This window comes from Mirounga leonina, unplaced genomic scaffold (assembly GCF_011800145.1).
Source record: "Mirounga leonina isolate KUSES-001 unplaced genomic scaffold, KU_Mleo_1.0 Mir_366, whole genome shotgun sequence".
In the NCBI taxonomy this organism is placed as follows: Eukaryota; Metazoa; Chordata; class Mammalia; order Carnivora; family Phocidae; genus Mirounga; species Mirounga leonina.
The window spans coordinates 8579500-8602711 of record NW_023270709.1 but is presented as its reverse complement, the minus strand read 5'-3'; the positions used below and the strand labels follow the sequence as shown (position 1 = coordinate 8602711).

The following is a 23212-nucleotide window of genomic DNA, read 5'->3' as shown; positions in this document are numbered from 1 at the left end:
AAGAGATATTTAAGAGGAAGAATAGAAAGTGTTTGTTGAGGGATTGGATTTGGGAGTTGAGGGGAGGAAAAGAAGGAAGTGCCGAGAACAACACCACATGTCTGGCTTGGCAACAGAATTAGGGTGATGGCATTCACTGAGACAGGGAACTTTTGAGATGAACCAGGTTTTCAGGGGAAATTACACATCTCATTTTAGACATGATGTGTGTGAGTTATCACTGGGGCATGCCAAGATGGTTAGGAGGCAGTTACATTGGGGAATCTGAGGTTCTGGAAAAGATCATGGCTAAAGACCTAAATTTGGGACATGTCAGGATACAGATGGGAAATGAGAACGATGGGAACACCACGTTAATCCGAGGGGGTGTGTGCAGCCCTGGAGGAGTGTAATGCCCCAGAATCGAGGGGGACAAACCTTCAAGGCAAGAGTGGGCAAGTTCAGTGTCTCCAAAGGGTAAGTGAATTAGAACAGAATCCTGTCCTTTGTATTTAGCACAGACCATTGGTGACCTTGAGATAGTTTCAATGGAATGATGGGGGCAGATGCCAGATGGTAGAAGTTTGCAATGAAGAGGAAAGAGGGGAGCAATAGCCAGGGGCATGTTGGCCCAGGGAAGGATTTAACTTAGTATTGAAGAGACTTACCTTGAAGTTGTGTCAGTGCTGGTGGGGAGAAGCTGCCCGAGTGGGAGCTTGAAGATAGAGGAGAAAGAATGGATACGCAGTATGTCAAGGCCCTGGAGAACAAGGTGACATGGACCACAGGCAAAAAGGCAGGGCCTCCTGCACTTGGCCACGGACAAGGGGGTGACTGGAAACCTTTTCCACTTTAGTAAGAGAAAGAAAGAGGGAAATATGGGTAAGTTTGCAGGCAAGTTCATAGATTGGTAGCAGAAAATTTAGAGAATTCCTAACCGATGGTGTCTTTTTTTTTCCCCTCTCTCTCTGAAATTAGATCAGGGGGCAAGGTCAGAAATTTGAAGACAGTAAAGAAGGTTAAAAATAGCCATGTCTGAAAATAGGAGTATTTAGAGATACAAAGACTCAGAAAAAAATATATACATAGAAGAAAAATTTTCTATTTCTCCAGTTATTTGAAGATAAACCAAAATGGTTTTCAGGAAAAAAAAACAAAACAGTTATTTTCTAATTTTGTGACACTTAAAGTTATTTACTCATCTTCCCCAGGGCTGGGCCTCCCCTCCTGTGGGAAGTCTTGCAGTTAGGTGGTGGCTGAGGCTCCCATGGATGTTTTAAGAATGCAGACCATCCCCCCTCAACCTTATTGACTCAAGAAGGACACATTTCTCTTGCTTTATGCATGGTCACAGCTGTCTGTGACCTGTCTGCCAGAGGGCAGACCCACCCTTCATCCAAGCAGCCAACCTCAGAATCCCCAGGGGGGACATTACCTGCGGAGGAAGACCCTTACAGCCCCTCTGAGGAAAGGGAGGGGGCAGGGTGTGCAGGGCGCTGGAGAGAGGCGGCAGAACTGGAGGTGGGGATGGTGAGGAGAAGCAGGGCTAGGAACTTGGGAGTAAGGGGGCATGGGTGGGAGGAGGGGCTCATGCCAGAATAACATCAACAGGATGGCAGAAGTAAGTAGAAAGTCCTAGAAGCTGCTCTGTTTGCTCCAGCTGTCAAGAAGGGGGAGGAGAAAACCCTGTGGGATTGGAGGGGGAGGAGGGGGAGGGCTGTTAGGAAGTTATTTAAGAGCCAACTTTCTTGTCGTTTTTCCTGCGTCCTTTTGAGGAAGTACCCCTGAGCCGCACAGAGCCAGCCTGCATTAGGGCACCTCAGGCGGGGACCGCAGGTAAGCAGCAGCCCCTCCTGCCGGGCCTCACGGCAAACCTGCACCCAGGGGCAAACCTGCACCCAGGAGCCGAGGGGCCCGCTGCACCTGCCCCCCTGCCCTAGAGTTTTCCAGCGATCCCTCAGGCGGCTGCTCCGGGTATAGGGGACGAGGGTCAGAGGCGCCCCCACTTTTCCACTGCCTCTCCTGGTCCCCATCTCAGCGCCTACCCAGCCCCTCTTCCGTCCAAGCGGGAACTTCTCAGGTACTCCAAGCTTCCCGGAAGCTGCTGCTTGCAAGAAGGCCACCAGATGGGAATAAAGGACCTGGGAGTGCTCCCCAAGGGAGCTCCCCTCTCTTCAGGGGAGCAGACTATGGAGGGGTGAAACAAAAGGTTAGAGAGAGAGGGATATAGGACCAGGTAAGAACACCTGCTTGGCTTGGCTCTGCATCCCTGTGCATCCCCTTTCCCTCTCCCAATGCAAGAGCTGAAGTTGAGCACTTGTGCCCCCAGACCTGTGGAGAAGGGGTTGCTTCTGCCCACCTGCACTCACCTGCACAGTCTCCCCTTACCTGGTAAGCACCTGGGGCTCACCAGCTCTCAGCTTTCTGGGTTCTCTCTCCCAACAGGCTACCGCACTGCTCTACTCTGTTCTCCCCTACACCCTCCCCTCCTCACCCGGCTTATTTTCCTCCAGAGGACTGCTTTTTCTTACCTTCCCTCCATCATTAACCCTTTCTCCCTGTCCCCTTAGCTCACTGGAGCCTTTGTGTAAGTATGTCTGTAGGTATTTACGGAAACCTATTCAGACTTTATACTCGCAAACATTGCTGTCTCCTTCCCAGACCAAATACCTTAGAAAGTGGTTCTCTTGTCTCCAGCTGTGTTGCCTTTGCTCAACATGTTTCCGGAACAGTCTACTCTGGTTGCCTCTATAGTGGATGCTCTTCATCTTTGAGGTTTTTGAGAAGAGCCAAATAACCAAGAGTCATGACTGGGTGATCCAGGTGATCAAGGTAAAAGCTCCATTTGGGCCAGAAACAAGGGCTCCCTTTATTTGGTCAGTTGGTCAACAAGTACCGACTGATTGGGGCCTGACAGTGAGGTGTTGGTGTTTAAGCTGGCTCCTCGCCTGTACAAACTCCAGAGGAAGGGGAAGCAGGCTTGGGGAAAAGTCAGTATTAGCACCACTGACCAAATACATTCAGAGAAAGGCTATTAATAGCCCTAATTTAAAATTGCAGTGTACCCCCTTCACCCACCCAGATTCCATCAGCCTTCTCCTGCTCTGTGTGGTCCTGGCTCCAAAGCACTTGCCACCTTCTCACACCCTTTTCTGTTTACCTCTGCAAAGTGTGGCCTCCACCCTAGCCCTCACTGGACGGAAAGCTCTCTAGGTCAACAATCCTCTGTTTTGTTCTCTGATGCATCCCAAGTGCCCAGATCACAGCCTGGCACATAGTAGGCTCTCATTAAATATTGGTTGAATGAAGTTGCAAAAATGAATGCTTTGGAGGATGCCACTTATCTGGACATGGTTGGATAACTTTATTCTTTTTTTTTTTTTTTAAGATTTTATTTATTTATTTGAGAGAGAGAATGAGATAGAGAGCACATGAGAGTGGGGAGGGTCAGGGGGAGAAGCAGACTCCCTGCTGAGCAGGGAGCCCGATGCGGGACTCGATCCCGGGACTCCAGGATCATGACCTGAGCCGAAGGCAGTCGCTTAACCAACTGAGCCACCCAGGCGCCCCGGATAACTTTATTCTTAAAAGTGACTTAGGGCTTTGTAAGTCTATATGAAATGGACATATGTACGGGCATATGACATTAAATGTTTCTTACAAAAATACTGCCTTTAGGGGTAATGAGGGGGGAAAAAATACCCTGCTTTCTAAAATCTTATTTCTCCAAATAAGTCCTGTTTCTTCTGCTTTCCATATGTTTTGACAAACAAGAAATCTCCCCAAGGTCCTTGGGGAACTGTGCTCCATCATTAGACTAATCCTTACTGCCACTTCTCAAGCTTTATTTATGTGAAACTCACAATGTGTTGCTTCAGTGCTACCCCACACAGACATGTCTGCTTCTCTATTTTTGAATCCTTGTCTCAAATGTAACTCGCCTCCCATTCCTTTTCTGTGTCTCCCTTTCTCCCCCACAAGGAGCCTGTGAAGCTAGCTGAGAATGTCCGAGACCTCCGAGCCTGCATTTGGAGGCAGGAGAGCCCTGCCCCGCAATGCATCCAATGCGGCAGAGGATGACCTCCCCACTGTGGAGCTGCAAGGGTTGATGCCCCGAGGTGTCAACCTGCAAGGTACAGGGTTCCCCACCTGCTCCTACCTGCAGGTGCTGGCTGGGTCAGCACCCTTTGTCTCCACTAGGTTCCCACAAAAGCGGCTCCCCTGCCAGTGTCTGGTATCAAAGAAAAGACTCCCAAGCCTTCTTCTGAGTGGTAAAAGGCCCCAAGATCCAGATTCTTGTCCCAGTTCTACCACTCAATAGCTTTGTGATCCCAGGGAAGTCACTTTGTCTTTCTACCTCTTAGCTATTTCCTCTAAAAAACAAGGGCATTGGCTCAGTGGATGCCTCTTCCAGCCCTGCTGTTCTGCTTTTAAAAATATTCTCTAGCTGGAAGTTTCCACTTCCAAAATATTGTGGCTGTTTTGATTGTCTGGCTTGTGCCTCTTTCCCTCTCCCTCCTCCCTCCTCCCTCCATTGCTGTGAATTTCAGAGCTGGTGAAAGATGCCAGACTCTGACAGTAATGGAGATGGAAGCCCTCTATTTCTCTCCAGAACAGCCTAGTGAGCAGGTGAGGCAAGCTGCTTCCCCTGCTCTCGCCTCCAATGATCCCAAGGGACCTGCTCTGGGAGTAGCAGCCAGCAGCTGACCTCCACTCAGCCCTGTCAACTGTGATGGGGCCCAGGAGCCAGCAGTGGCTTGGTGACACAGACAGCATTCCCTTGGGTCACAGCAGGGACATTCACATGTCCTTGAATGGCATCTCGCATGGACCACTTTTTGTTGGTAGCACTCATGCAGCAAGCCCACTTCTGCTCCTGAGGGTACTGTGCGCTAGGTTTAACTGGGAGGTAAACACCCACTTGTTGGGGGCAGGTGCCCACGATCACCCCTGTGGTGGGTGGTTAATCCGCCTCCTCAGAAAGAGATCAGCAGTTGAAAGCAAAGGGAAAGAACCATGCTGATTATTAACAAGTCCGGCAAATTAGAGAACTGCCTGCACCTTGTAGACAGGTTTGATTGGGTTACTGTCATGTCTAGACAATTTGATATCCAACTGTGAAAACAGAGAGATATCTAGTACCATCCATTAAGGTACCATCCAAATTTGGAGGGGGGAACTCACAGAAGGGCTTCTTCAGTTGAGTGGAAGCATCCGGACAGACTTGTGAACTTGTAGTTCTGAGCTCTCTCCAAGTGGGGTGCTGCATTCCCTACAACTCTGCGATTAGAGACACAGAACTGAGTTAAAAAGGACTTGTTAATTAACTCATCTAAATCCCCATGTTACAAGGTGGGGAAACTGAGGTCAAAGCAAGTAGTTGATGTTCACTCCTTCACTGCCCAAACTTGGGTTTATCATTTTCTTTTCTTTTCCTTTCTTTTCTTTTCCTTCCTTTCTCTAAGAATGCAAATAAAATTGGAAAGCATGCAGACGTCAAATTATCAAGCAATTATAAGCAAATTATTATACCTTGGTGTATTCAGTGTTTTAGCAAAATCCTCCTCTGGCAGAGAAGACTTTTGGCCCTGGGGAATGGGGGCCAAGGTGCTGAAAGAAGTGGGCAAAAAGAACAGAAAGAGAAAGGGGCATAGGATCAGTGAGGAGAAATGTGAACAGAGACAGTGAGATGTAGCAAAGAGCCCCTTGGTTCAGGACTCAGAAGAATTGGGTTCTGGTTCCACATTTGTCACTTACTAACTTTGCCACCCAGGGGAGCCTCAGTTTCTCCATCAAGAAAATGGAAGCAATACTTACTTCCCAGTTGCCATGATGATCAAATGACTAGTGCCTATGAGACACCTGATCTATGAGACACTTGACCAACAAATGCTCATTGATTCAGAATGTGCAAGTTGTCATACCCTACAAGGTTGGGAGCCACCCCAGTGAACACTTGTTTCTAAGGGGAACATGTAACAGCTTACAGGGGCTGTATATCTGAAATCTGAACAAAATGTTCCTAACAAGAAATCAAAACTACCAGAGAACTTGAGTAGGTAGGTTGATTTAAAAAAAAATCTGGGATTATTGATTTCTGTGTATTTATTTTTGGAGGCACGGGTGGGGAATTATTTTGAAAAATCAGTCATCATTTGCTTGACAATCATATGTGTCCACAGCCCAAGTAACATTCTGGGATACCTATTACAGGCCCTGGCAGAGGAATATGAGTATCCAATGACTATTTGTAGAATGAATGAAAAATCAATCACTTGAGAATTGAATGACTCATCAGGCCTAGAGTCATTATAATCTTATTATTAATAGCAGGTTCCAGGTTTTAAAAACATGTCTTCATTTAATCTGTCTCCCACATGTGAGCTAAGTACTACATACCATGAGGATAGGGTCTCTGAACCCAGGTATCATGGGGGAAGTCCTAGATGAGTAGAACAGAAGAAAAGTACCAGTATAGAAACCATGTGATCAAGAACTATCCCCTACTTATCCTTTACATTTCATGTTTCTCTTTTATTGTGCCAAAAGCAGGTTTTCTGACACAAAATACATCCATTTCTCCCAAGTCATCCCCTGCTAAGGCTGTCACGTGTGATTAGCTGCTGTCTTCTTGCAGTTTATGCAGTGACCCCTAGGGGCATCAAAGAAGGCTTGAAGCTCCCTGAGCCCTGGTCTGAGGACAGCTTTGGCTCACAAAGCCCTAAGTCAAACTCTCCTCATTTGTTTCAATGGAAGCTTTTTCCAAAAGTGTCCCTTCATCAAGCTGCTCTTTCCAAACTGACTGAGAAGGCAGAGAAGCAAGAGGAGGAAAAGGGATAAACGGCAGATTTTTCATTTCGAATGCTCCTGTGACAGTCAATATATATATAATATACACTGAGTGGGTATGATACCCTTAATTCACAGCTTTTGTGAATATTTGGTTAAGAATGACTTTAGCCTGCATTTCAAAATGTATAAACTCACATGAGGCTCTTCCCATACAGCATCATGATATTTAAAAAAAAAAAAATGGAAATATTTGAGGTGACAGTGAGACCCCAGAGATGGGACCATCCAGTCAGTCGTGATGTTTGACATCCTCATGTGTTTTAGGGGTTCTTCATGCCCCCTTCTGAACTTAGTTGTAGCCAATTAAAATATGTGAAAATCTCCTCAGATTGCTGGATTTGCATCTCTTCCTAATAGACTGTTCTGAATGTTTAGTGGTTGTTTCTGGAAATCTCTCTACAGCTTTCCTGGTCTCAAAGGTTATTTTAGCAGGAGATGTAATGTTCTGGAAGATAGCCTTATATTCTTGGTCTGGTTTGACTCTGCATTATTAACCATAGGTTATCCTTTGCAGTAGTGATTATAATCCTTATTTGGCAGATCTAATATGATGAATTCAAACTGGAAATCAAGTCTAGATCCCTAAAAAGTCAAATGCAGGAGAGATCTAGAATCTTTCAGGCTAATGGGGTCTTGTGCCTTTCTGAGCATCTCTCCTCCTTCCCACCCCACACCCTGTCAGAACCAAAGCAATTAATTAACTAGTTAATTATCAATCTCGCCTTTGTGCAGAGTAAACCTCTCTGGATTGAGGGTTTTTAAAAGAATTAGGAAGGCATTTAATGTATGATTAAGAAATGATGTTGTATAGAACCAATTCATCATTTCATTCAGTTTGTGTAAAAGCATTTAATGATTGCCACCTATGTGTCAGGAAGTATGCTAAGTTCTCTCTGAGGACACAAAGATGAGTAAGCCAATCCCTGGCCTCAAGTGGCTCTCCATCTACTAGATGAAATAGACACAGAAAATATAATTGCAATTCAGTGCAACAAATAATGTCACAGAAATTATGCCAGTTGCAATGAAAGAACAGAGAAAGTAATGATATGGTGTGGGGACAGTGGGAAAGATGGTGAGGAAGGCTTAATGATGAAAGGCCATCTGAGTTTGGTCTTAGAGGATGAATAGGAGACTTCCAGGCAGACAAGTGCATGGGAACAGCATTTCTAGCAGAGGGAACAGTACATATCAAGTAATGGGGACAAGGCGGGGATGAGCTTGGGAAAAGTAGGCAGGGACCTGTTACAGTAGGTACACTGAGACCTTACCTTTTCTCCTGCAGATAAAGAAGGACTTGCAAAGGATTCTAAATAGCAAAATGACATAATCAGAACTATGTTTCATGAAGGTAATTCTAATGGTGAGGAGCAAATGGAGAGAAGGAAATACATTTGGAGGCTGTTGAGATACTTCTGGTGAGAGGAAAAGTAAACCAGGCAGATTTCCATCTCTGGAGAAGATACTGGTCTCACTTCTTATTCTAGCTTCTTCTGAGCCACTGAGCATTTCTTCTACATTTTACGGTACAGGACATTTGAATAGCAACAGTTAAAAAACAATAAGCTGCTTAAGAAAATGTTTTTAATCATTCTAATTAATGATACTTTAAAATTTGGGGTATCCAAGAGAAATAGAGAGAGGAACTTTTATCCTGTTGTTTCAACAATAAACAAACCTACTTCCTCATGGACAGTATTTATGCCTACAGTTTGGTAATAATATTACCAAAGATTGCATGGAGATTTCAATTCACTAGGGAATTCCTAGGATATGAACCTAAACATTCAACTGATTTCAAGATTCCATCTGTGACAGGTATAATCATTCTCGGAAGAATATTTTTACAACTTAGGAGAAAATAATCTACTTTTTTTCATATTAGGGAAAGGGTAGGAAGACAGGGAGGCAGCTGGCTCATGAGGAGAGATTTTTTTTTTTTTTTAACAGTCCCTTTTCTGATGTGTTTGGAATTAGGCTAAATTGTGTTAGGTAGACTTTTTGAAAGCTGTCACTTCGAAAGAGCAAGCTGCCAACTTCCCAGCTACAATATCTCAAAAAACCCAAAAAACCAAACCCAAAAGTAGCTTAGCAATGAGTGGCTCCATTTTGCCAGGAACTGGGCTTGGACAGGGAGAAGCAAATTCATTTCATGTTTGTGTCAAATGGAGCCTGGATGATGAGAAGGCTCTTTGAATCTAAACTATGTCTCGTTAATCCAATAAAAAAAGGCAGAAATCAATATGCCAGCTTAATAAATGTTTACTGAGTGTTTACTGCATGAAGATGGACAACAGTAAGCACAATGGACAATAGAAAGAACTATGATATTTGTGTATCTATGCTTATATTTTATGACCAACATCTGTAGAGCCCTTGTTATTATTAGGTATTGTAAACACCAAATACAAAGGTTGCTCTGTGGGTAAGTGTCCATGAGCAATGAAAAAAATGTTTAATTGGTGGTATTGGGACTTCACCTTACTCCTTAGTATTCACCCCCCTTGCAGATCTGGAGATGTAGCAGACTACACTAGGGGGAGGGCAATAGGGTTGTCATTTCCTTCTCCCACTAAAGGATAAAGCACCCTCCCATTACTCTTCTATATGTCTTGTCCATTTGACTACAGTCTAGAACAGTCGCTCCTCAAACTCTCAAACTCTCATTGTTGCTTTTAATCTTCCATGTTTTGGTCAAGGTTTTATTATTTTTTTTTTTTAAGATTTCATTTATTTAGAAAGAGAGGGAGAGCACGAGCCAAAGGAGGCACAGAAAGAGAGGGAGAATCTCAAGCAGACTCTACACTGAGTGTGGAGCCCAGTGCAGGGCTTGATGTCACGACCCTGAGATCATGACCTGAGCCAAAATTAAGAGTCAGACGCTTAACCAACTGAGCCACCCAGGCATTCCTCAAGTTTTATTTCTTAAATGAAATGTTTTCCTTGGTTTAAATTATTTTTAATATGGACTTTTATTTTAAGAGATTACACAGGGAAATTTTACTTATCATTGCCTTAGTTTTTCCCCCACATAGGGTACCACTGTAATTTTCCATGATATTTTTTTTCTTTTTTCCTGAAGACAATGACCTGTTAGAGAGATATTGCAGTAGAGGATGATAAGATCACTTAGAAAAAAATAACATTTTTAAAAACTCCATACTTGGAATGGAGTGTTATTAAAATTATAACATTGTAGATTGCCTTATTTTAAAACAAATCCTTCATGTATATGTTAATATACATTTATTTTATATATTATCATTATGTAATATAAAATAATATTATTTAATATATATTTTTATGTGAAAAAAATAAATATATATATTTGTTTTCACTGTGACACTGTAGATTATTTTTGGCTTAGGTTTTATATACTCAAAAGAATTTATTAGTACTCTTGCTTACCTTTTGTTATAAGCAATATATAAGTTGTGTACTATCAAGGCATGGCATTTTTATTCCAGTCTGAAATAAAAGTTCTGGGCTGGAGGCCTTATGTTATAAAACCCCAGATCACTGTCTTCAACACTGTACAATATACATACTAAATATAGTCCTGAAATGTGAAATTGTCTGATAAATGACATTTAAAGACTTTATGGTTAATCCTATGATAAATAGAATATCCATTTTATGATGCATAAACCAACCTCAAGCTCCAATTCAGGCATTACATTTGTTTAAAGTGAAAAGTGGTATATTTGCTATGGCTTCTTTTTGCATTGTCCTGGGTACACAAGATGAGGTCTTGTCCTCAAAGGGCTTACAGTCCCACAAATAAAATCACCTATATCAACGTGACACAAAGTGCTTAATTATAATTAATTTTTATTTTAAAAAGGAAAAATGTATTCTGGGAATGAAGAGGAGAAAATTATTTCACCCACCTGTAGAAATGTAAGAAAAGAAAAGCAAGCCTGTCTTCTCAGAATACAAAGAATGAAGCTTGCTTTCTTTTTCTTTTTCTTTCTTTTCTTTCTTTCTTTCTTTCTTTCTTTCTTTCTTTCTTTCTTTCTTTCTCTCTTTTTCTTTCTTTCTTTCTTTCTTTCTTTCTTTCTTTCTTTCTTTCTTTCTTTCTTTCTTTCTTTCTTTCTTTCTTTCTTTTCTTCTTTCAGAGAGAGAGCATACACTAGTGGGGGCAGGAGGTGGGCAGAGGGAGAGGGAAGAGAGAATCTCAAGCAGGCTCCATGCCGAGCGCAGAGCCCAAGGTGGGATTCAATCTTATGACCCTGAGGTCATGACCTGAACCAAAATCAAGAGTGGGACACCTAACTGACTGAGCCACCCAGGCACCCCGGGAATGCAGCATTCTCTCATTTAATCCCCACACCACCACCATTTTGCGGGCAATAAAACTGAGGCACAGCAAATTTGTATAACTTGTGCTAAGTCACAGCAATAGTAAGTGCCAGAGCTGGGCTGTGAGTCCAGGCAGTCTGGCTCCAAAATCCATGCTCTTATCCACTATGCTAATCTCCTCTCTTAATAATAACAATGCTAATATAATAAAAATAATTTGTGAGAATTTACTAAGTCCCAGACATAGTGCTAAAGCACTTTACATACATTTCTTTTTTCATCTAATGCTTACACTAACCCTATAAGGCAAGTGTTTTATTATCTTTTTAAAGATAAAGAAAGTGAAGAGAGATTAAATAACTTCCCTGAGGTTGCACGATTAGTAAATAGTGAAGCATCTCCTAGAACATATTCTGCAAAACACTGATTGCCCCAAAAAATAGTTCCCATAGTCATTTAAGTTGGGAAAACATGACACCTCTAGGAGAGTTATAGTCTACATCAATAAAAGTCTCCCATAAATCCTTCAAGTATCCTAATTGACTTTGGTTTCCCAAAACTGGCTTAACCATGGAACCCTTATTCTTCCAGTGCATATCAATATCCCACCGAAGTATCACTGCATTACACTACTTTGAGGATAGACTGGCTTTAACCAGACTCACTAGACATTAACCAGGTTCACTGGACAGGCTCATGGAACTAGAAAGCCAGTTTCCATTTGCAATAAAAATAAAACCAATGAGAACCAGATACTAAAAAATACTTGACTTTCTCTTTCCAGCTTTATTTTTCCCTTTCTCAAAGATGCTTGGGAAGCCAAGGCATAAAACTAATATACTCATTTTCAGGGGCACATTATTATGGGAGTGGAGGTGGGATGAGATGAGGTGAATTCTGGCAGTGCTCAGGAACAGTGCATTCAATACCTGCAGGCAGACTAGACTCACCCAGTCCCTCACCTGGAATGATGCAGTAGCTTCTTAACTGACCTTCCTGCCTCCAACACGGCCACCATCCTTTCCTTTTCTTACTCTTTCACCAGAAAAAGTTGAAATTTGCACACGCACACACACACACATAAAGACATGTCAGTTTGCTATTTCAGATTTTTCACGGGATCCCCAATGCAGTGGAAGTCCACATTTCCTAACATGGTCTACAGGGCTTGCATGAGCAGCTCCTGCCTATTCCTCCTTTGTGGTCCCACTACTACACTCCAGCCAACCAATCATCTTTCAATTTCTTTTTTTTTTTTAAAGATTTTATTTATTTATTTATTTGAGAGAGAGAGAGCAGGAGAGTGGGGAGGGTCTGAGAGAGAAGCAGACTCCCTGCCGAGCAGGGAGCCCGATGCGGGACTCGATCCCGGGACTCCAGGATCATGACCTGAGCCGAAGGCAGTCGCTTAACCAACTGAGCCACCCAGGCGCCCTCATCTTTCAATTTCTTAAGTAAACCAGACACTCTGTTGCCTAAGTCTTCACTCCCCTCTCCCTGAAACATCCTTCCGCACCCCTTTTTATACCTGGATAACTTGTTCATCTTTCTGACCATTGCTTATATACCTCACTTCCTCCAAAAAGCTTCCTTAATTCCACTTCCTCAATCTGAGTTACAGGCTTCCTATACCTCCCAGATACCCTCTTCTACCCGATACCCTATACTGCTTTATCAGAATACTTATGGTGCTATGTCATAATTATCTGTTCATTTTTTAGTATCTACCACCGTGTATTTATTGAGCTTGTATTTATTAGGCAGTGACCTAATCAACATTTATATCCATGCCTTGAATGGCAACATAAAATGACATGCATAAAATTCCTGGAGGACAGGAAGTTGTGGAGAATATTAAATATATTGAATATATGCTTAGGGTCTACAATTATATTAAGAGCTTGGAATAATTAACCAGATTCAATAAGATGAAATTTAATATGAATACATGCAAAGCCTTAAAACTGAGCTACAAAGAAGAAAACCTTTGTATAGATATGGCTGGCTTCTAGGGATCTGTATTGAATCATAATGCACTACTGGTAGAAATGACATCAGAATGTATTTTTATTTTATTTTTATTTTTTTATTATATTATGTTAATCACCATACATTACATCATTAGTTTTTGATGTAGTGTTCCATGATTCATTGTTTGCATATAACACCCAGTGCTCCATGCAGTACGTCCCTCTTTAATACCCATCACCAGGCTAACCCATCCCCCCACCCTAAAGGTTTTTGCTTTAACAGATGCTTAATGTAAATCAAAAATAAGGTAAAACTATTCAAAATACTAATGATATCTTTGATTGAAATAATAGAAATATGCTATTTGTTTTGAAAGATGTAGCAGTCTCTGTCTTTCATTGGAAATACCACAGCGAGAATAATGTACTTAATTCTAGGAAAAATACAACTAGAGAGAAATTTATAAAATGAAATGCATTCCAGAAAATAGTAGAGGGTTAAAATTCCAGAAAAGAACAGTTGAGGAAATGGAGAATGTTTTAGTCAAAGGAATAGAAGCCTTTATATACCTAAGGAGTACCAGATAAAATGAATAGAATGTAGTCTATATTTATCCAGAAATCAGAACCAAGATCCATGGTTAGAAAAATTACAAGGAAGCAGATGTCAGTTCATCTTAAGAGGGCTTTTCAAATAATTAAAATTGTTTAAAAATGGACTGTTTGTTTTGTGAGATAGTGTGTTTCCTGTTCAGATGAAGACAAAAAGCCCAAGCATTTGGGCTTCCAAGATGTTTCATGCAGCACATAGCAGGTCTACCAGATGGTCTAGAAAGTGCCTTTGCCCTCAGAGATTCTGTGAGGCTATAATATCAGTGCATTCCTTCCATTGGTGCTGATGAATGGAGACCTGATTAAACCCATTTCTGAGGATTCAGTTTTTAGACATTTAAACAAAACAAAAACATTATTGAAAGGCGCCGTGCTAAGGAGGACCAGATGAGTTGATTACTAAGGTCCTTTTCAACTAAGACATTTATGAGTCTCCAGCTCTTTCTGAAGCTGACTTAACACTAGGGATTGTGACCTTAATAAGACCAGAGAACTTAGGGGAAAGGCAGCTTGGAAGAGAGAGGTCTAGAGAATTAAACATCTTCCACCCACAGCATAATGGAAGGAAAGTGCCCTTTAGGGGACCATGTTCAGGGTTCTGCAATGGGGTAAAAATAGAACTGTATCTTGCACTTCTTTGGGCTGTAATGTTGCAGTCAGAATAGCCCACCGAACACCACATCATGTAAAATATACAATGGCTCCATCAGAGTTACAGTTAAGCTAGCCACAAGTAAGCCTATGGCCCCACTATGTGCCAGGCATCATGCCAGAGCTGTTGTCTTGTTATGTAATTGAATTTTTGTAGAAATTCTCAAAGTATTAGTGGCCTCATTTGAAAGATGAGAAAACTCAGCTTCTGTGAGGTGACATCCCTTACCTATGTAAGTAAGAGACCTGGGATTCAAACTCAGGATTACCTGGACTTTGAATTAATCAAGAGTGTTTCAGGAACTCCTAAACTTTAGAAGTGGAGAGTATCTAAATGAGCCCAACTTCTTGGTTTTGCCTATGAGACAAAAATGAGGCTAGAGGGGACCAAGTGTCCTGCACAGGATTCCCATGTAAACACAAAGGAAGGCATTGGAGTCTTTCCGGGTTATGCTCCAGCATGAGTACAGGCTCAGCAGCTGTGCTCTGTGTATACTGTATTCACAGCTGTGAGAGAAACCATGCAACAGACCGGGTCAGGGTAGGCAGAAGGCTAGTGTACCCCCACCAACCTCTCTCCCTAATTCCCCTTTACAACTCCAAGTGTGCATGCAGAAATCTATCTCTAGACTAGATCTTGCAAACTACCAGTGTAGATGGGCAGAGTTACCTCCATATTCAGTGATCATTTGCAGAGGAATGGGAGAAAGGTAGGAGGAGATCTAACCTTTATCCAGTGCTATCATGTCTCAAATAAATGTATAAGTGACATTTACCCTCCCAATTCCAAAAGCCAGAGGAAAGACCTATAGATTTTTGTATCAGACCAGGGTTGACTTCCAGATTGGTGGAAATGTGAAGATTTATTTTTTCATGTTCAAAGTGGAAACAGTTATATCTATCTCAATGAAATGTCAGTATTTTGTCTCCACACCTGTTCTTTTCTTTCCTACCTTTGAGGGACCAGATCTACTTTTAGAATTATAGAAGGAGGGGTATTTGACCCTACCTGAAGAGGAGAATTTTGAATTAAAGGTCAGCTTTGGACCTTTGGAACATCCCTTTGAGGCTTTGTCAGATTTAATGCCTCCCTTTTTAAAGATAAAATTGAAATGGCTATCCCTTTCTTATTTCTAATTAGTGACATAGTGAGGTGATAGTCATGATGAAAGCCAGCATGAGCCCGGGAATGTGTAGACTTGAACTCTGGTCCTAGTTTCTCTGTACCTAGACCTATGTGGGAGGCATCATCAGCACTGCTCTGTCTATCCCAAGGGAGTGCCTTGTGGTATGCAGTGAGGTCACAGCGGGGAAAGCTTTTAAAATCCTCTTTGAAGGCAAGAATGTCACAAGAGAATGACTCTTAAATCTATCAACCCCCTGTAGAGAGTTTAATCCAACAGACCACATTACCTCAATACCTAAAGAATCAGGAAAAGCAATCTTGTTTTTTGAGTTTGTGGTTGTATCAAAGTTACTCAGTGGTGTCCCTCAATTGTTTTCTTTATGTGTAGACTACCTTCATGTCGCAAATATTCACCTGTTCAAGGAGAGATGGGACACCAATAAAGTGGACCACCACACTGACAAGTATGAAAACAACAAGCTGATTGTACGTAGAGGACAGACTTTCTTCATCCAGATTGACTTCAATCGTCCATATGACCCCAGAAGGGATCTCTTCAGAGTGGAATATGTCATTGGTGAGTGCCTTGGGCAAGCCATGTTGTGATAGTCTATCTGTGTCATCATGTTATGATAGTCATGATACCATGGGCCACATAGTAGAGAAGGATACAGGTGCAACTGTTTACTTCCTAGAATTATATTTTGACAATTGGCTGGAGCTGGGGCTACATCCTGCCCCAGGACCACCCTATGCTCTAAGATGGATCTGTATAATGCCAAACATTTGGGCCTATCCAAGTAAAAATATGTACAATAAAAGTGAGTATAATTGGTACAAATGTTAGTTAATTATTTCTCCCCAGTTGTTTTTGACATCCTATAGTGTGGCTTTTAATTTATCAACTCTTCTCTCACGATTTCATTGGTCTTACGTGCTAAAACTATTTTCAGTTCTTAGTATACAATCTCCATATAAGCATTTCCCAAACTCTGTTCTGCTCTAATCTACTCCCATAGGATGGCTCATGAAAGATAGACAGTTAAGTAAAGTTCACGAAACACTTTGTACTCTTATCTCCTTTTGTAGGTTGACAATATACATTAGCTTAACAGTTTTGAGAAGTACCATTTAACTCTGTTTGGTTGGGTGTTTCCCAAATTAATTAGATCCTGGTACCCTTTAAATTATAGTTATTAACATTTGACACATTTTAGTAAATATTTCCCTAGAAATTTATAGATATAGCAAGTAAACACATGCACAAAAAAGCAGAGGTGGCTCAATATCAGAAAACTATCTATATAATCCTACATATAAATAAATTAAAAGAAAAAAATCAGGCAATCAAATCAATAGTCACTGAAAGGAACATGATTAAATTCAGCAGCTTTTTTTTTTTAAAGACTTTAAATAAAACAAAAGTAAAAAAAAATTTCCTCAATTATAGTAAAAATTATTTACCCCAAACCAACAACTTTGGGTATTCTAAGTTGCAAAAAGTTAATTTAATTATAATGTGAAATTAGAAATACCTGCTATTGCCATTCTTTTTTTTCTAAGCTTTAAAGATTTTAGCAAATGAGAAATATCTCCTATAAATACTGAGAAAAATAAAATTATATATTTTGCTACTGCTATGATTGTATATATAGAAAACCCAACAGATTCAAGGACAAAGGCACAGTATTAATAAAACTTTGTAAGATGGCTAGATGGAAGATAAATACATAAAAGTCAATAGCCTTTCTCTTTAGCATTGAGAACCTAGAAATAGAAATAAGAAAAAAAAGTTCCACATATAAAAGTTACTAAAACTATGAAATATAAAAATGAATTTAAAAAAACAAGATGCAGAACACAAAGCAGCTATTAAATCTTAATAAGAGATGTGAAAAAACTTTGAAAAAGCAAGTATGTTTTTGGATATGATATCTCAATTTTTTTTAAATGTCCCAAAATTAGTATGTAAATATAATGCATTTCCAATTGAAGGATTTTTTTTGTCTTGAATAAAATAAGAGTTCATTTGTAAGAGTAATTACTTGGCAAGAAAATGATACAAAGAAAAAATAAATAAAAGAGCATTTTCTATCAGAAGCATCTATCAGAACATATTATAAGAAGTGTTTTGTGGAACAGAATAGAGAATCCAGAAATCAATGTCAGTATGTAAGATTACTTAATATGTAGTTGTTGGTTTTGTGGAGTAAGAAAAGTATGTGGGCTTTTTGTTTTTTTGTTTGTTGTTTTAATAAATTAAATGATGTTGTATTTTACATCTTGGTATTTTAGTATATATATATATATTACATGTAAGTATATGCATTTAACATATTCTTGTATTTAATATATATTTATCTGTATGTGTATAATTATATATATTATTTTGCATGTATATATATTTGTTTTATATATGCCAAAATACCACAGATGACCATATATATGAACAAATGACCAAAATATAAGTATATGACAAAAATATCACATATGAAGTCAATGGATAAAAGACAGAGCTGGAAAAATATTCAGAACATACATCAGAGATAAAAGGTTAACATAGAAAAAAAAGCTCTTACAAATTGACAATCTGAAGATAAGCAATAGAAAAATAGACAAAGTATATGAAGAGACAATTCACAATTAAGAAATTCCAAATAACCTGTAATCACATGAAAACATGGTCAAATTCACTAGCAGACTGGGAAAGCCAAGCAAAGTCATTTCTATCCAATGGGCAAAAATTTAGAAAAAAGCTGTAATATCTGTTGCTGGCATGTATGTTGAGAAAAACATACATTGCTGATATAAATGTATAATTTCATAACCTTTTTAGAAAGTAGTTTGGCAGTATCTGTTAATATTAAAAAGACATATGCCTTTGATGCAGTAACTCCACTCTTGGAAATCTATACCAAAGATATTTAAAGTCTAGTTTATAAAGATAGGTATTATTTACTGTAGCATTGTTATAGTGACATAAAAATAAACACCCGTCAGTAGTGGAATGGTGGAATATATTGTGATATAGTCACCCAATGGATTGTTACTTTAAAAAAAGGATGAATTAGACCTATGCCAGATGATTTCAGGTGAGGTAGTGGTGAGGAAACGAAATATGGAGGAGTATATATGATCTTCTCTACGTGTGTGTAACTATGTCTGTGCCTAGGTCTGCAGAGTATTGTAAGTGCAGAAAAGAGTAAGAAGCACACACATAGGTAATGACATGCATTCCTTGGTGGGAGATGGGAAAATAACCAAAATAAGGAAGGGAGAAGCAAAAGGAAAGGGGAAGCTAGTAAGGAAAAGAGAAAAAAGGCAAGGACGATGATATGATTATATGTAGGCATCTAGGTAAAATTATGATCTCTGTGGGAATATATATATATATATAACATTTATATATATTATATTTTTATATATATATTACGTTTATATATATATAAATTAAGAGTAATAACATCAAAGCTAAAAATAAACAACACTTCCTTAGAAAAAAATCTCTGACCCCTAACTACTTGAGGTATATGGTTTCTATTCCTTTCATTTACAGTACAAATTTGTACATAAATGTGGGAAAATCAGCTGAAGCCAGAGTGGAAATGGGAAAGGAGGAAAGAGATCGCTAAATAAACAACATCAGTACAATATGGGGGTTTTGCACAGAACTGTTTGCTATCCCAATTGTGGGGTGAGAGAAAGGAAAACTAAATTATCATTTCTGTATGTTAGGTGAAATGCAATAACCACAATTTCATTACATTTTAGGGAGCAGACTATTATTGTTAATATTTTTAAATAATGAGTACTTCAGGTGAGAAAGGAATCCACAGCTAATATTTTCCAGAGTATTTTAAAATCTGATGAAAATTTATTTGTATTTTTTTCCCCCTAAGTTCATTTATCACTTTTGGGTCAGTGTGGGTGTGTGTACACGCACATTTGTTTGGACTAGATTTGATTAAAATGCCCTTCACACCTTTGTAATGCAATGATCACTACCCGTGTGTCAACAAATGCACGTTTGAAGCTCTGTCCCCAGTTTTGCTCCAACTACACAGGAACTTTTTATCTCCTTTATAGCCAAATATTTAGTGCAGAGAGGAGAGAGGAAAGCTTTGTCCCTGAAGTGGGCTTGATTGAGGTCTGAGGCTCTTTCCCACAGACCACTCAGAAAACAGTTATAATAATAGAAGTCTTAGGGAAGATGACAAGAGGAGTGTCAGATTGGGTTCCCAGTAGGAGCTGTGAGCCACTGGGGCAGGGTGGTTTGTCCTGAGTGGGAAGGTCAGGGCCATGACCACAGCATCACCACCGTGAGCATGTGAAGTCCTCCCTTCTTTTTCACAAAAGGCATTGTATTACTTTTGTTCCTTCAATGAAAAGGTGGGAGAGGGGAAGCATAGCAAATTTACCTTTGAGATAAAAATCCATATATTTTAAAAACCAACACGTATTCTGAATCCTTCTTAGACTCCACAATGTGTACTTTCGGAGTTAAGCTGTATTCCAATATGTGTAGCCTATAATAGGTGTTATTACATTTGAGGATTTTGGATTTCCAAATTTCCTGCAGAAACAAGGAAAGAAAAATAACATAATTCCACATTCTACTCTTTAGTGTATGAGAAATCAATCACATTTGTAAAGGGCCTTAAAAGACCAATGATAGAGGATTTATCCCAGTTAGTGTTCTTTGTGCACCCCATGTCATTAGGGAGGTGCCATGACGGCCTGAGGCTTTATGACGGTGGTAGGACCAGGACTGAAGAGAAAGAACTGTGGGACATTCATGGGGCTCAGAGATATTTCTCTTAAAATGCAGTATTTGTGGGGCGCCTGGGTGGCTCAGTTGGTTAAGCATCCGACTCTTGATCTCAGTTCAGGTCTTGATCTCAGGGCTCCATGCCAGGCGTGGAGCCTTCTTAAAAAAAAAAAAGAAGAGAAAAAAATGCAATATTTATTTCAATAGGATTGAATAAAACCATGAAAATTGGATTTTAAAGGTAATTGCTGTAATGAGAAGAGACAAGAGTATCAAATGTGCACTGGAAATGAAAGGAAGCACAGAGTCTTATACATACATGCAGGTGCACCTCAATTTCAGGAAACCTAGAAAGTAGAAGGAATGATTTAAAAAACAGGAAAGAGAATGCTTTGTAAAAAATAAAAACATAAAGAATCTCTTCAAATATTTCTTTTGAAGTGTTTATACCAGGATTAGATTTATCAATAAAGACCAATTTATAACACTAATTTAAAGAATATAACTATTGCATAGAGCAAGCTATCATTATATTAAAACACAGAAAAAAAGTCACCTTACACTTACTTGTTTGCAGTTTGCATTCGGTTTTTATTATTGTTCCTTTCTCTTTCCCTGTGACTTTGTGTCAGATGAGCCGGGATGTGCTAAGCACTGGAGTTTCCTTTGTTACTATCTTCAGAACCACAGGATTTATTTATAAATGATCCTGCCTTCATTTTTTTGGTTTTTTTAAAGATGTTATTTATTTATTTGAGAGAGAGCGAGGGGGAGAGCACAAGTGGGATGAGGGGCAGAGGGAGAAGCAGAGTCCCTGCGGAGGAGGGAGCCAGATGTGGGGTTCTATCCCAGAACTCCTGGATCATGACCTGAGCCAAAGGCAGACGTTTAACAGACTGAGCTACCCAGGCGCCCCATGATCCTGCCTTTAAATCAAGTTTTTTTTCTTTCTTTCTTTTTAAACTTAAGTAAATAGATTCTCTCAGATGGCCCCAGATTTATCCCTTGTTTTCTGGGTCCTCATTGTAGAGAAGGTGAACAGGGGAATAAGTGCATTTCCTCAGCCAGGACTTCCGCGCATGAGCTACAGATGGTCCCCGCACTTTGATAACTGCATTCATTAGTTGCTGGCAGAGCACAGCCATCTCTGTGCGTTAGGTAAGATGTGTTAATGAATTTGAGGAGGTGGGTGTGGCTGAAAGATGTGCCTGGTCCTTTGTGGGGCCTTTTCTGTCTTTCTACCTCTGAGTCTAAAGCCATGACAAATCATGGAAGGAATCTGGAGCAGTGTTCATTCTAGATTTTGCTAACCTAGAGCTGCAGCTATGAAAACAGGAAGTTTGTGGTGTTACTTTGTTCTACTTTGACATGTGCCCCCTACTTACCTGATACCCTGTTGAGAGAGAGTCATTCTGAGGAGAGACATATGAGCTGGATCCCTTACGAGCCATCCCCCTCAAAGCAGCCCTACCTGGTGAGCCCTCCAAGCCAATGACAGGGTTCATGAGCAAGTTCCTTGCTCCTTGGGCCCAGTCACAGGAACCCAAGGTGTGCAGGAGAGCACCTTGAAGATTCTCTTGCCTTTTCTTCAGTCCTACCATGGCTCCCATGGCTCCGGGCTTCATATTTCTGGTATGGCAGAAAGCAGAGGGGAAGGATGTCCTCAGCAAAACCTGCTCCTCCCATCAGGACAGCGAAAGCTCTTCTGGAAGCCCCCAGCAAGCTATTCATGTCTCACTTGCCACCCTTATCTGTAAGAGAAGCTATGAAATTATTTCATTTTTTCAGTCTCTTCAGAGGAGAGGGGCAGGGAGCACTAAGAGCGGATGCTGGTAGACCCCCAGTGGTGTGTATAGAAGTCCCTTCCAGCTTGGCCATCCTGTGAGTCTGAAAGTACAGCCCTTACTGATGGCACACTGAAGTCGTTCATCCTGAGCCCAGTCATTACAGGATGACATCAGTTGCACATATTCTGCATTCTTAACCACATAAAACATTGAATTATCCTCAACACTTCAATATTTCTGTTTCACTCATTTCTTGAATAGAGTTTCCCAAAAGCCAGCTGGGGTGTCAGACTCTGATGTGTTTTAAGGATGGGAGTGACATTATCAATTCTCAGTCGGGGGTTCAAGATTGGAGAGAGAGTTGGAGCCTGGATTAGGGCATCTGTTGTAACAATGGAGAAGACGGATGGGATTTGAGGAACATCTGGATGGCAAAATCCACAGGACTTGTGATTGGCAGTCGTCTATGCAGACAGAGGGCAGGAAAGAGTCAGGTAGCTCCCAGGTTGCTGGGTTGTATGCCTATGATGATAGAGGCTCCCAATGAGATAAAGAATGCAGGGAAATTGGGGGGGAAAAGATGAGTGTGGGAAAGGATAAGGATGAAAGTGGCTCTCACTGATAACTCACTCACCAACACTGGGTACTGTGCAGGGGTTCTGTGTACGTCCCATTTAATTCTTTGGGCACCCCTCTGGGCATGGGACTAAGGTCATCTCCATTTTTCAGATGAGATGAGGATTGGAGTGGTATAAGTAACTTACCAGAGGTCACATCTGGAAGGTGCTGGGGCTCCAGTTGGAACCCTGACATTCTCTCCTAATCACAATGCATCCTACCTCCACCAGTGAAATAGTGGAGGCATAAATATGATTTTCTTTGTGCCTTTTGAGTTTGAAGTACTTGAGGGACTTCCAGATAAACATATCCAATAGAAGGCCTCTGAAGTTTAGGGAATCAGTTTTGATTTCATACATCATAGATGGGTAAAATTATTCAAAGTAAATCAGGTAAGAAGCAGACTGAGGCTCAAATCCTGAGAGCAAATAACTTTTAAAGAATCAGTCCAGGAGCTGGAGCCCCTGGAAGAGACAAAGACCATGTGATCAGATAAATAGAAGGGAAATCAGGGAATGCAGTGTCACTAAATCCAAGAGAGTTGGGT

At 40.5% G+C, this 23212-nt stretch overlaps 1 protein-coding gene across 1 annotated transcript in view; it reads left to right on the top strand.

The window, feature by feature from the left end:
• Positions 1 to 1719: 1719 nt before the first annotated feature.
• The window catches only part of F13A1 (coagulation factor XIII A chain), a 162388-nt gene continuing 140895 nt past the window's right edge, over positions 1720 to 23212 (top strand). The window contains exons 1-3 of the mRNA XM_035030792.1: positions 1720 to 1815; positions 3961 to 4112; positions 15881 to 16069. Of these exons, the coding sequence (XP_034886683.1) occupies positions 3983 to 4112; positions 15881 to 16069 (319 nt within the window). The 5' untranslated portion in view covers positions 1720 to 1815; positions 3961 to 3982. The remainder of the gene's footprint in view (positions 1816 to 3960; positions 4113 to 15880; positions 16070 to 23212) is intronic.